General features: G+C 40.0%; 1 protein-coding gene across 3 annotated transcripts in view; it reads right to left on the bottom strand.

Moving 5' to 3' along the window:
- Positions 1–855: 855 nt before the first annotated feature.
- Positions 856–13,050, bottom strand: part of CTXN3 (cortexin 3) — a 14,844-nt gene continuing 2,649 nt past the window's right edge. The window contains exons 1-3 of one of the 3 annotated variants that reach the window (XM_008586986.1): positions 9,931–10,146; positions 5,963–6,057; positions 856–2,075 (exon numbers count right to left, since the gene is read on the bottom strand). In XM_008586986.1, coding sequence (XP_008585208.1) covers positions 1,731–1,976 — 246 coding nt within the window. In that variant the 5' untranslated portion in view covers positions 1,977–2,075; positions 5,963–6,057; positions 9,931–10,146 and the 3' untranslated portion in view covers positions 856–1,730. Of the gene's footprint in view, positions 2,076–5,962; positions 6,058–6,179; positions 6,255–9,930; positions 10,147–13,050 lie in introns of those variants that run through there. The other 2 variants (XM_008586989.1, XM_008586988.1) reach the window with 2 other exon arrangements.

Below are 13,050 nucleotides of genomic sequence, written 5' to 3'. Positions count from 1 at the left end.
TAAACAATGAAATAGTATTTGACCATACAAAAGAATGAAGTACTGATCATGCTACAACATGGATTAAACTTGAAAGCATATGAGTCAAAGAAGTCAGACACAAAAGGCTATATGTCATATGATTCTATTTGTATATAATGTCCAGAATTGGCAAATCCATGCAGACAGTGAGTAGATTAGGGATTGCCAGGGGTTGGAGGAGGGGGAATGGGAAATGACTGTTAGTGGCTATGGGGTTCTGGAATTTGATAGTGGTGATGGTCACACAATTCTACGAATATACTAAAAATCACTGAATGGTACACTTTAAAAGGGTAAACTTTATGGTATGTAAATTATACTTTAATAAAGCTTTTGTTAAGAAAGACAAGAATTAAGGAGGAATGTTGGGGACAGGGGCAGGCTGGGCAGCAGGATACTCAGAGGACAATGTAAATAAAAAAAAATAGACAAAAAAGTAGTTTTATTAAGGGCTGCCTTTTTGGGCACAGATAGCTTTTTAAAGTTTTTGTTTTCTTTAAATGATGACTCGCTGAGGAGAAAGTTGGAAGACACAGATTATAAATACAGCCTAAGGAGTTTGCTTTAGATACAAGCTTTTTGTAACAATAAAAGTTGAAATAAAAGGTGTTCACATCTCCCTTCTTGGTGGACTTAAACAGTACTTAGATGAGGATTTATCCGTGCAGGACAATTTGTGGGAGTCCTTCCTAAAATGGGAGGGGAATGAATTAGATGACCTTTTATGCTCTTTGTTCTTTTTTCCTTTTTCTCCTGGAAAAATGTTAAGCCTTATCCTTCAGTACAACACAATGCCCCCAGTGCATTAGTCCTGGTGAAATAAGAGAGGAGATATTTCTGTTTCTTGCGAAGTTTTATTTGGTGACTATTTAGAGTCATAAACACACATTCCTTTTCAGACTGTAAAAGTCTGCTCCTCTAAACAACTTGTTATTTAAAAAAAAAAAAACAGAAAACCTTGAAGCTGCACTTGCAACCTATTATGTCAATCATTTGTGCAAAGAAAGTAAATTCAAGTTATGTACAGCCACCTCTACACAGGTTATTACTATGAATACATAGAATGTACTTAGCCTGGCAAATAGTTTTTTAAAACTCTATGGACTTTGAATTCAGTTTTATTTTTAAAATAAAATGATGTCATTCTCATATTACCAAGGACAGAACCATCTCTTTAAGCCTTCCCGTTGCTTCCCAATGCCCTCTGCTGTAGGAGAAACCAAGCAACTGCTTTAGGTCCATTCAGCACAGTCTTCCTCACTCTCTGCCCAGGACCCAGATGCCCATGAAATAAAACAAACTGAAAGGCACGACAAGAGTAACGATGTCTCCTCTTGGCCTGGTCACCAAATTCATAGCAGATCTTTTCTAGTCCTTTATTCTCTGATCAGATCAGGCAATGCTTCATTTTATGGCAAAGTCTATGCCAGTACTGATGCTCTTGGCTTCACAATCACACATGTTCAACAATATTCATTTATTGAGTCAACAAAGAAATTCAAACCTTCCTATTTTTGGTTAGTAATATAAACCTCTGTTTCCAACATCCTCAAATGTCTCTAACTCAACTGCATATTTATGGAATAATGGACTGTGTTTCCAGGACCAGATATTGTTCAAATTTGATTTGTTGAGAACGTTAACTAAAAGGAATCCTCACCAAGACATGAAGCACTGCCTCCTCAGGAGGAGATCCTGCTTCATCCCTGCTAAGCAAGGGCATGATCGAATTGCCCTTTCTCCAGGCCTTCAAGTCCATCCGCCCAGGTCGAGGTTGGCATGCTTCGATATGGGTCCAGAAGAATCCGGAAGCACCTGACAATGAGGATGCCCAAGAAAATAAACAATAAAATCACAAAAACAAACGTTGTTTTCTGCTCCAGAGACATGCTAGAATCTAATGACACATTCCCAAGGGGCACTAGGGGAGATGGGACAGGCTGTCCTCCATCCATTGTCCAGGGAAGCCAGAGCACAGGATCTCCTGGTTTCCTTTTCTTCCATCATCAGTCTGTTGAGATCATAGTGGCTGTACCCTGGAGAGGCCGAGTTATCTGCAGGAAGACAGAGAGGGAAGGAACGAGAATAATATCAAATAGCAATCTTATTTTCTAGGCTCACAGTCATGTTTTTCAGAGAGAAGAAGAAATATGTAAACCAGATTTCTTTTTCACCAGAGATGCTTAATTCTGTATAATTATCGGAAAGAATATTTTACTCTTGCATGAAATTACCAGATTGTCCTCAGAACGGCCACCTGGGCCAGGATGGATGGGCAGGGAACACAGCTACAAAATGGAAGATGAGAAATGTGTAAGGTAATGTTGATCTCAGGGCTTGCTGTCAACTTGACACCCAAATCCAGCCTTCCCCACCAAGTCTCTTCCAACTTTCCTCCAATAATATTACTCTCACATCATTCTTATGATGGTATCTTTGACTGAGCACCAGCCATGGGCCAGGACTGAGGCTAAACTTGTCCTGCCTTTGTCACTCTACAAGCTCCATGAAAGCAGGGACTTCTATAGCCCCCGGGGGAGGAAACTGAGGCTAGAAAAGTTGCTTAATATAGAAACTCCCTTGGGGAGCATCGGGTTCTGGGCTCTGGGCTGTGGCCTCCACTTTACTGCTAAATGAGTGTGGGACCTTGGAAAGGTCACTAAGCTGTATAAATGCAAGTAGAAGTGGCTGGGTATCTCTTGGTGCTACAGTAAGGATGAATGTCTGTGATAATGCTTTGAAAAGTATACAAAGAAAAAAACAAAGGAAACAAAGTGTCACTTCACTTGATCCAGCTACTGGAGCTATAATGATTCTTCTCTGCTCTCTACTGACCCAGCCAAGGGAGAAGGGAGGTATCTCAGATTTCCAAACCATCAAGTTACTGCTGCTTTTTCTTTTTCCTTCCGAAAAAAAGACCAGGTTCAATACTTGACCCTGGGAAGCACCTAGAGAATTGAGCTAGAAAAAAGGGAATTGATCAACTGTAAATTTCAAAAGGACAGTTTTTCTTACCATGATTTCCTACCACTTAAGACAATTTTGTAGAGATGAAGAGAAGGAAAAAGACAAGTTATCACTATTTCCATTTTACTGGTGGAGAAATTGAGGTTTAGGGATATTACTCTTTGTTTTTAAAGGCAAATGAAGATATATACAAATGTCATTAAAGGCTTCAGATACAGAACTAAATCTATTTAAATCAAATTTTGTAGAGAAATTATATGTATTAGACATTACTATATAGAAAATCATATGATATATTTATTATGAATTTGTTTATAAGAAAAATTACATAGCAGAGTAGTTAGCTATGGAAATTAACATGGATCCAAAAGAATTTTGCTCAGTAAAAATAAGCAACCAAATAAAAACAGAAATTATCTCCTAAAGCATCAACACAATATTTCTTCATTTAACTTATAATCATTGCCTTCAAGTGCAGCATTAGTAATTATAATAAAGGTTTCATGGATGTTGACGCTACAAAGTTTATAAAATCACAATTTAAAAATTAGTTTATGAAGGGAATCACAACCAGTATCTGGAAGGAAAAAGTTACCAATTTGGGGGTAACAGATCCTTTTTTTAGCTCCATCACTTTGAATTTTTTAAAGGCTGGAATAGTTGAAAGATTCATTTATAATTCATGTTTACTCTGAAGTAAGATTGGGTTAAAATTTGACCATATTTTTAAAATAAGCTCCTTAGGCATATAAAGGAGGTTAATAAATTGAGTTTGGCTTCGGTTCACTTGTTTAAGCACCCTCCCAGCCTTGGGTATTGATTCCCACTGGGGCCAGAGGGGAAGGGGGCAGGAAGGGTGGCCAGAGCTCCAGTGCAGCACTCAGTAGCACATCAGACTATGGCTGTCTGTACACACCCAAAATACCCAAACTGGACTTAGTCATACCAAATATAAAATTCCCCAAGGGCTGGGTCAATGGAAAGCCATCTGATGCTGGAGGGGCAGGTGCCTTGGCCATCCCTGACATGGTCCCTCTTGCCTTTCCATGTCCTCCTAAGGATCCCCTTACTTTGACTCCTGCTCCTTGCTGGATTACTGGAATCTAGTCTATGTCCATTTTCCATTCAGTCCCAATGAGGCTGTAGCCCTTTTCTTTGTCTGTTCTCAACAGAGCTGAGACAGGTATACATTTCCAGAAAGTCCTTTATGAAAACACTACATAATCCAAAAGAAAAAGAAAAAACAAAGGCTGTTAACTGTATAAATTCACAACATAAGGATTTCTGGATCTGTGAAGTCCACTGAAACAGGGAAGAAGTGGATGGGAAAGTTTTTGAGCCTGTGAGAATGGTCCCCTAGCCACAAACTAGCTGACCAGCACAGCAATACCTTGTTCAGGCCTCCCTTCCCTGGTCTCTGTTTGATGAGAGCTATCCTGGCACCCAGGAGCAGTCTTCCCCAGCCTTCTTCTCCTGACAAGACAAATGTAAAATCCTTTTCTGCTAGATCTACATCTCACACTTCCTAGGCTTCATTCATAACTCAGGATTTACAGCCAGTACACCATTCGTCTGGGGGCTACTGGGATGGCCAATCATCCCCAAAGCCCAACAAATAACCTAGTCAACCTGATTCAGATTATCTACCATACCTCCCTGTTCAATCTCTCTATAAATGACTCTGGGGTCCAGCTTCTCCATAGGGATACCACTATTAGAATGATTTAAAAGTCAGTTTTAATTTGCAGTTTTGCCACTTTATGCTGATTAAAAGGTAAGATGCAAAGATATGGTTAACTATCTTTGCAGCCTGGTCATATGTTTTAAGAAGAATGCTAAAATATAAATATATGTATTCTCCAACTCCTTCATCACCAACCCCTTCCAGATATACCAAATTGATAAGCAAGTAGAGATGAAAGAATCTTGAAAACTCTATACCACATCATGAATTATAAACCTCTCCTCTCCCAGCATACTGTGGTTCCTAATAAAATACTAAATTTCCTATTAAAATAACTTCTTTTGGTCAAATCATCAAAGGCCCCTATTAAATTGTAAAATTTTACCAAGAAAAGTGACACATTTAGCAAATTGGCAGGAATTTGTCTATGAGAACTGTTCCCACCTAAAGGAGGAAGAAATGAGGGAGACAGAAAGGGCATTGAAGGAAGATCTTGCTAGAAATGAGAAGCTGCTAGAAAGGACAGGGGACAGACCTGGGTGCCATGAGCAGGTGGCCCAACAGGAGAGCCCTGGGGGAGAGGGGAGGGATGGTGGGTAGAGACAGATGATGGTTGCAAATGTTGTAAAGGGGTAAAGAGATCCAGAAACAAATGCCAACTATTTCACAATTTTGCCTAGGACTGATTGAAATCCCTGGAAGAGCCTGCTTGATTTTATTTTATTTATTTATTTTTTAAAGATGACCGGTAAGGGGATCTCAAGCCTTGGCTTGGTGTTGTCAGCACCACGCTCCCCCAGTGAGCCAACCGGCCATCCCTATATGGGATCCGAACCCGTGGCCTTGGTGTTATCAGCACCGCACTCTCCCGAGTGAGCCACGGGCCGGCCCGAGCCTGCTTGATTTTAAAGCTGCAACCAGCTAATCAATAATTTACAAATTTAGAAAGCTCAACAGCAAGTTGAAGTTGAAGGAAGCATCGGATACAACAAGACAGAGGAAAAGAAATAAATTTAGTCACTCGACCACCACAGTACAAAAATATTCAAAGACATCTAAATTTTAAAAATCTGTGTCTTAGAGTAAAATGCCTTTTTTTGGTCAAAATGATTCTTAGAAAATGTTCATGATTGCTTTTAACTGAATAATGAAATCTTTCTTTCTTTTAGATGCACAGTGAAATTTGGGCATTCAAAAATTATTTGGAAAGATTTTGACATGACCATCCTAAGTCTTAATCATAACAAATGGCAGTTATTTTAAGTATAAAGAAGGACCACAGTTACTCACGGCAGTACTTTAATCCTGACTGGCTTTCCCCATTGCACGGCACATCTGTGTCTTCCCTTTGCCAGGTCCATTTGTGTATGCTCAGGAAACAAAGTCTAATTTTAATATCAGACCAAAAAGCCTTAATTAAAAAATACTATTTTCAAAAATCATATAACACATCCCTTATCTTAAGTCAGGCTCCGTGGACTATGTGACACTGCAAAACATAAAACACCCTGAATTACTTATGAAGCCCCGTGCGAACAGTCCATCCTAGCCACAGTCATCAGAACGATTAACCACTTGCTTTAGTTCTGGTCATTTTCACAGTGGCTTTCCCCTCGTCTTCTCTTACTTGCTGCAGACTGCATCTCAATTCATCTTTCTAAGCCCAGATTTTACTCCTCCTCCTCCCCTCGGACAACCTTGAACCCCCGTATCCATGGCCCATCAGCCCCCTTGTGGACCTGATGCTCTGGACCACAAATTAGGACACACTCCAGCAGTGGAATTTTCTAAGTTATTAATTTATTTTCATAAGTTTAAAAAGAAACAAACATCAAATCACATTTGGTTTCCAGTAAAATGACTGATGTTTTGGTAAGAATAAATTTACATGTGATTGAGTCTAGAGACACCTGAGGAGAATGTCTGTTCTTCAGCTCGATCTAACACCTGCTGTTCTTGGAATACCTCATAACTTTCACCTCTTCTCTTTCTTTCCACCTGTGGAATGTCTCCCCCTCCCATCAGAGTCCACACCAAATATCCCTTCCTCCATGGAGCCTTACATGTCTCCTTTCACCAAGGATGGGGTGCTTTCTATCCCAGCTCCAGAGATTTCACCTGTGCTGATTACAAGGTAAGTGTCAACCATGTTTGTTTCCTTCCTCTTATGAAACAACATGGTCCTTGAGGAATTTCTTGCTGTTCTGGGATCACTGCCTCATTAAATACAGGTCGAATTAAATCTGTGGCCCCTTACAGTCCAGGGAACTAAATTTAAACTTCCAGGTGCCAACTAACTGATACAGAGAAGAAAAAGAAAAACACATGTCATCCAACTGGACTGGGATGTCAGACCATTGTGTTCGACACAAATGTTGTTTCAAAGCATCACAGATAGTTCAAGTCACTATGACACTTTAATAGTCACAGATTGCGTGATTTAAAAAGTAGTAAGTTATTTGGTTCTTTAAATTTTCTTGGCCTCAATGCTGATAGGTGGGGTCCAAAATATAAAAATCAGCCAGAGATACGCAGTTATCCTTCTATTTAAAAGGTCAACCCTTTCTTACCTAATCAGCTTTTTGGTGGGGAAGAGCAGCCATTTAAAATATCCCAAATCCAAATGTCTTACATGGAAATTACTTATGTCAACATGTACCTTTCTTAGGCTTGGATTCCCTGGGCATTTTATCTCATTAGCTTCTCATACAATTTCACAGTAAGGAAAAATATTTCTTCTGAAGAAAATATGTCTTAAAGCAATAACACGTTTCTCTTATTTTTAAAGTGACAGCAGTAGAATTAGTTAAATTCATTTGGCAAGTTGTTCTGCAGAATCACAGGCACTTGATTCTATGGCCTTATTTTCATGGTCATCAACTCAAGTGCCCACCCTCCTGTGATGGGTTGCAATGACAATAGTCGCAATAGTTGTAGTTCATGTCTAGTCTCGTCTGGCACATAGTGGGAGTTTAATAAATAGGTGGTAATGAATAAGTGTTTTTATACCATTTTTGTGCAAAATGAGATTAATTTCTAATTTCTGTTATGCAAACAAGCACACAAAGGAGTGTTATAAATAAACTGCCCAGAATCATAAAAATAGTTACCAAAAAAGCAGCAACCCCCAAAGGATGCTCTATCCCAAGTTTTTCTCTGGCATGTTGGAATGAGTCAAAAGTCCTTCAGCTCTTAATGGCATGTAGGGTACAGTTAAGCAGTGCTGCCTATATTTTAAGTAATCCTGAACCACATAATTGCCATACATAATTTTTAAAACTTCTAGGCCAGAAACCTAGTTACGTGACTTGACATGTTTTCAAAAGTAGGTGTAAAAACAGCCTGTGCACTGAGCAAGAACACTCATAGACTTGTCCAGTTAACCTTCACATGTGGACAGGACACTTTGTCCTACAAAAACATCCTGTGTATCTTATTTGTATTTATCTGGCAGACTAGTATTTGACTATGAGACCAATTTGCAGACTTCAGCAGGAAGGCAATTGGCTAGCTAGGAAGGACTGAATTTGCAGCAACTGGCAGAAACAAACTTACTCAAAGTGCTGCATTATTCTGCAACAGTCTGAAGCTGACTGTTGAAATCTTAACATGGCTTTCAATGATTAAAATAATACATGTCCTGAGACTGAGGCTAAAAAAAATCACTCTCTCCTTTTTGAGCTAAAGGAAGCCTCAGCTGCATTCCCATTTGTAAAACTGGAGTTTTTCCAGGTATACCTCACTCTCCATCCCACTCACCCACCCCAGACAGGTGAAACTCCCAGGTAATCCTACTATAAATCTTCCCCCACAATTGTTAGCCCTCCACATAAGCCATCCCATCATCTAAGTAATTAAATCACTACATAAGCAAAAGTTATCCTCTTATGAATCATTCAGAAATTCTGCATATTAGCCCAGTGAACAGTAACTTGCATTCCAGGATATACACACACAAATACAAAATGTTTCATATAAATTCATATAAAGAATTATGTGAGTTATAAAGAATTCATATGAAGAATTCATATGAAGAATTCATATTCCACTTGGAGACCAGCCAAAAACTTCAGATAAAGATTTCCTGATTCTTTGGAGGTGCTTCATACATTTTAAATCCCCCCACCTCCCTTGTTTTTGGCTCACATAAATACATGGCAACATCTATATTCCTTTTTTCCAAATACAGCTCTCCTGTTCCAATACAATAGCCCCGATGCTTCAAAATTCATAGAATGGCTAAGGGTGAATATTATTTTATACTCTCGAAAAAAGCCCCAGGGCTTCTAGAAATCCCTTAAACAATGGTTTTTAAAAGCATGAGAATGTGGTCATCTGCAAATGTCAACAGGCAGTTTTAGAACTGTTGCCAGCCCCACTGCTGCACTGAGAGGTCTGTTCTGTGCTCATCCCTGCAAAGTCAGCCTGCAGACACGTCTGCTTGGGCTGAGGGATGGACCCTGTCGTTCCTGACTCACTGCTGCTTGTCAGCTCTGGGTCGGCAGGAGACCTTTCCTTTCAGCCTGAGCCCCGACCTCAGCTCTGCTTCTTCCTTGTCTTCATCTTCCTCCTAACACCTGCTTGAAGAGTTTTAAAGGGACTGCAGGGCAAGGCTGCAGCCCAGCTGGGAACATCAGAAAAACACCACGGAGGTGCCCAGTCAGTAACTGGTGGTATCAAAAGGCACCATTAGCAAACTGGAACTTTTAACTTCACTCAATAAACCCTCCTGTTTTACCAGCTTTCTTCCACTTTCCTTGTATATTTCATAGTGAAAAAGACTGCTTGCTGATACCTCAAAAGGCTGGTGCTGCTCACTGCTCATCACCCAGGGACCGTCAGCACTATCAGGATGAGTTGTTGAATTGTGATCCTTTGTAAACAGATCAAAACATCCTTGCTACATTTTGGAAGATTGGATGTTTTAGGTGAATAGAAAAAAATTCTGTAATGGCAAGCAGCTTTCAAGAATAACTTACTGCAATTTAGGAAAGAAAAAAGCCTGTTTTAATACCTCTTTATCCAGTATCAGTAACATTATAAATTGAAGCATGCTTTAAAAATAAAGCCATCATTACATTTTCCCCTCTCGTATTAACTTTACCTAGCAACTGTTTAATGAGACTTTATTTACAGCTAGATCTAAATTCAGAACTTGGATCCAGAAGGCATCTATGCAATTATTATTCATGCATTAATTGTAAAGTTAGAGAAAAGCACTGAATTAGCCCATCTAAGATACAGTTGGGGTCAAGTACCTGGATCTGGCTGAGCAAATACTTGGTCCATTTCCTGGTGAAACAGTTACAGGTAGTTACAAGCCTCTTTAGTTTCCATTCTTCCCGACCAAGCTGTGTTAAAGCAGTAGACAGTGGTGACTGCACTGATGGCACACCCCAGATCTAAAGCTGTTGTTTCAGGCTTAGAAACTTCCCATTAAAACCCCGAGTTAAAAGAGCATCGTCTTTCTGTGTGAGGCATCATTAGCGGCCAATACAGCTGCTTCTTTGAGGCGAGCCATGATTTCAGTTCTGCCTCAGCAACTCTTCAGAGGATTCTGCTTCAGTGAGTAGAGGCAGTATCCTAGCAGTGTGTCTGAAATCGTCTTCAAGAAAGCATTAACATTCCAAAGGAGTACGGGAAAACATCACTGGGCATTCCCACACCTTCTCAAAATCAAAGCCATAAATCTACCTGTGCTCTGTCTTCTCTATTGACTGTTGACACTACTCCTCTTTGGGGTGTCAATTAGCACCTTGCAGCAACAGCCTCCATATTGATTATGGTTTATGACCTTCAGGCCAACTCAATTAATAGGAAGACTTGGAGGGTAGGGCGTTAACTTAGCATTTGAGAGATGAAGAAAAGACTTTTTCCTAACTGAAACTAAAGTGACCTTTCAGAAAAGCAGCATTTATGAGAGGCAAAGAGGAAAGAACAATTAAAACAACAAAATCATATTTTCACCACCTGTTTGTAAATTTGCTAGGCTGTAGGTTGCCAAGTACAGTGTCTCTGGCCAGCCTGGCTAAGGTGGCTTTGGAAGGTCCGCACTCCACAAAGGCCACCTGAGATCACTTGATAAATAAAGAAGACAGACGGTTGTGGAGAGAATTGTTTTCATTCTACAGATTCTAGTTACATGACACTACTGAAATTACTTTGGACAATATTTTAAGATAAAATTCTTCTTTTAAAAAAATGCTTCTCTGGCAAGAATTCAGCATAATCCTTAAGATGTAACATCCTTGTTTTTGGTTAGTGACAACACACCCGCCCACCAAATGACGGGATGTGTGATATTTAAAGCTACCTCGGACGGGGCCTGTCAGCTACGCTGTCTCCTCCGCCCTTGTGAGAAAACAGCCATTACTGAGCAGCTCTAGGAGACTGGTTGGAGCTCATTTTCTGAGAGGAAAACCCTATCTGCTAACAACAGACAAGAATCCTGGATAGGCCTCAGACCCAAGCAGATCCTTTCAAACCAAATGCTAGGGGTGAGGATCTGATGTTAGAATCAAATGCTTGACGTTACAATGTACCCTCCAGAGAACATGAAATGAAGGTTCTTGCCCCATATGTTTTCCTGATTTTTAACTGAATTTCCTTTCCAATTAGTTTTACTTATTTTAGTTTCACACACACACACACACACACACACACACACACGCACACCATCAAACAATGGGACAAATGAAATCCAACAGCACACTAGCATTCAATACTAACGGGTATCCCTTGTGCTTTCAGCCGACCGACAGTGCGCCCTGTCTTGGCAGTGCCCACAGAGTGTGTTTAGGAAACATTCTGACCCCACCCTCACTTCTACGTATCAGTCCATGTGGTGACAAAGTACAGCAGTTAGAAATGAGCCCGGGTCACTGCGGCTCGCCCTGCCACAGAGGCTCCTCTGACGTCGTGTTAGCCTATAGACACGTAGAGGAGGAAGGGAACTTGAGAGGCCCCTGGCTGGCCTCTAGCTGCTCCACAGACTGAGGCCGTCCCTGAGAGATGAGTGCCTGGCCTATTTTTAAAACTCTCCAGGGAAGTAGATTCCATGCCTCCCTCTGACAACCACTGTTTAAACTAACTCCTCCACTTTCTACTCAGTCTAAATGGGCTGCTGGTGCATTTCTTTTTATTTTGTCCTTGCTGCAAAAAGCTGATCACTAGCCACCACAAAATGTTGTTAGAATGACTGTCTTCCCCCGAGGAAGCTGAACTAGACAAACCAAAGAATATTTGATAGAAATATGGTGTTACACTTGGAGTCAAGTTTGTTAATTTCTTTTGAAAGATAGTTATAATTGAAATTATTGGAATCGGCCTTTCTCCTATGCAGCTACATTACATGAATCATCATGAATTCTGAAAACAATGAATAAGGATTTACTAAAATTCCATTTGAACATTCCATAGTAGGTCCTATTTCATTATTAGTCTTTAATAATCTTTATAGCTCTTCTCTGAATTCCTCCCCCAATTTCTGCTCTCTGGTCTAGCTTTATGTGGGGAGCCTAGAAGGCTGCACAGAGCTGTATAAAGCTCAGACTTACATTGAATTGTGATGAAAAGGGATGATTTCACCATATGTAAATGGCTACATATGCTATGGTTCTACGTGTCCATTCTTTTTTTCCACTTGTTAAATTTATTTTTCCTTGATTGAGAGATAATAATTAAATATACTTATGGGGTACATTGTGATATTGGGGTACATATGTACATTGTGTAATGATTAAATCAGGGTAATTAGTATACCCCAAAATTCGTCATTTCTTTCTGTTGGGAACATTTGAAATCTTCTCTACTAGCTATTTGAAATTGTACAATAAATTGTCGTTAACTGTAGTCTCCCTACAGTGCTGTAGAACACTAGAACTTATTCTTCTATCCAGCTGCAGTTTGGTATGCACTGACCACCCTCGCCCCCTCCCCTTATCAGCCTCTAGTAACCACTATTCTAATCTTCACTCTTATGAGATCAACTTTCTGCTTATCCATTCTGATCCCAGGGTTGCTCCTGGCTGCTAATTTAATCTTTCTCTTTAACCATACAACATCATGAGTTAATATTAATTAGAAATCTGTTTTAAGAATTTTTCCTACATTCTGATTTCAAGTCTCACCTTTAATGTTTTTTAGTTTACAATTCTTTCCTAAATGTCTTCTGATGCACTTTTCCATAAAGAAATAGACAATAAATATGAAAAAAAGGTGTCATAAGCCATCAGGCTTTATGTCAACACAAGGCTGTTATTATTATTATTATTTTTTTTTTTGTCTTTTTCCGTGTCCGGCAACGGACCACAACCCTCAGTGTCGCCCCCGTACCGGACCGGGGACCGGCAACGGGATTGCAACCCTCGGTGTTGCTC

Source organism: Galeopterus variegatus, unplaced genomic scaffold (assembly GCF_000696425.1).
Source record: "Galeopterus variegatus unplaced genomic scaffold, G_variegatus-3.0.2 Scaffold4199, whole genome shotgun sequence".
Classification (NCBI taxonomy): Eukaryota; Metazoa; Chordata; class Mammalia; order Dermoptera; family Cynocephalidae; genus Galeopterus; species Galeopterus variegatus.
This window is presented reverse-complemented; position numbering and strand designations above follow the sequence as displayed.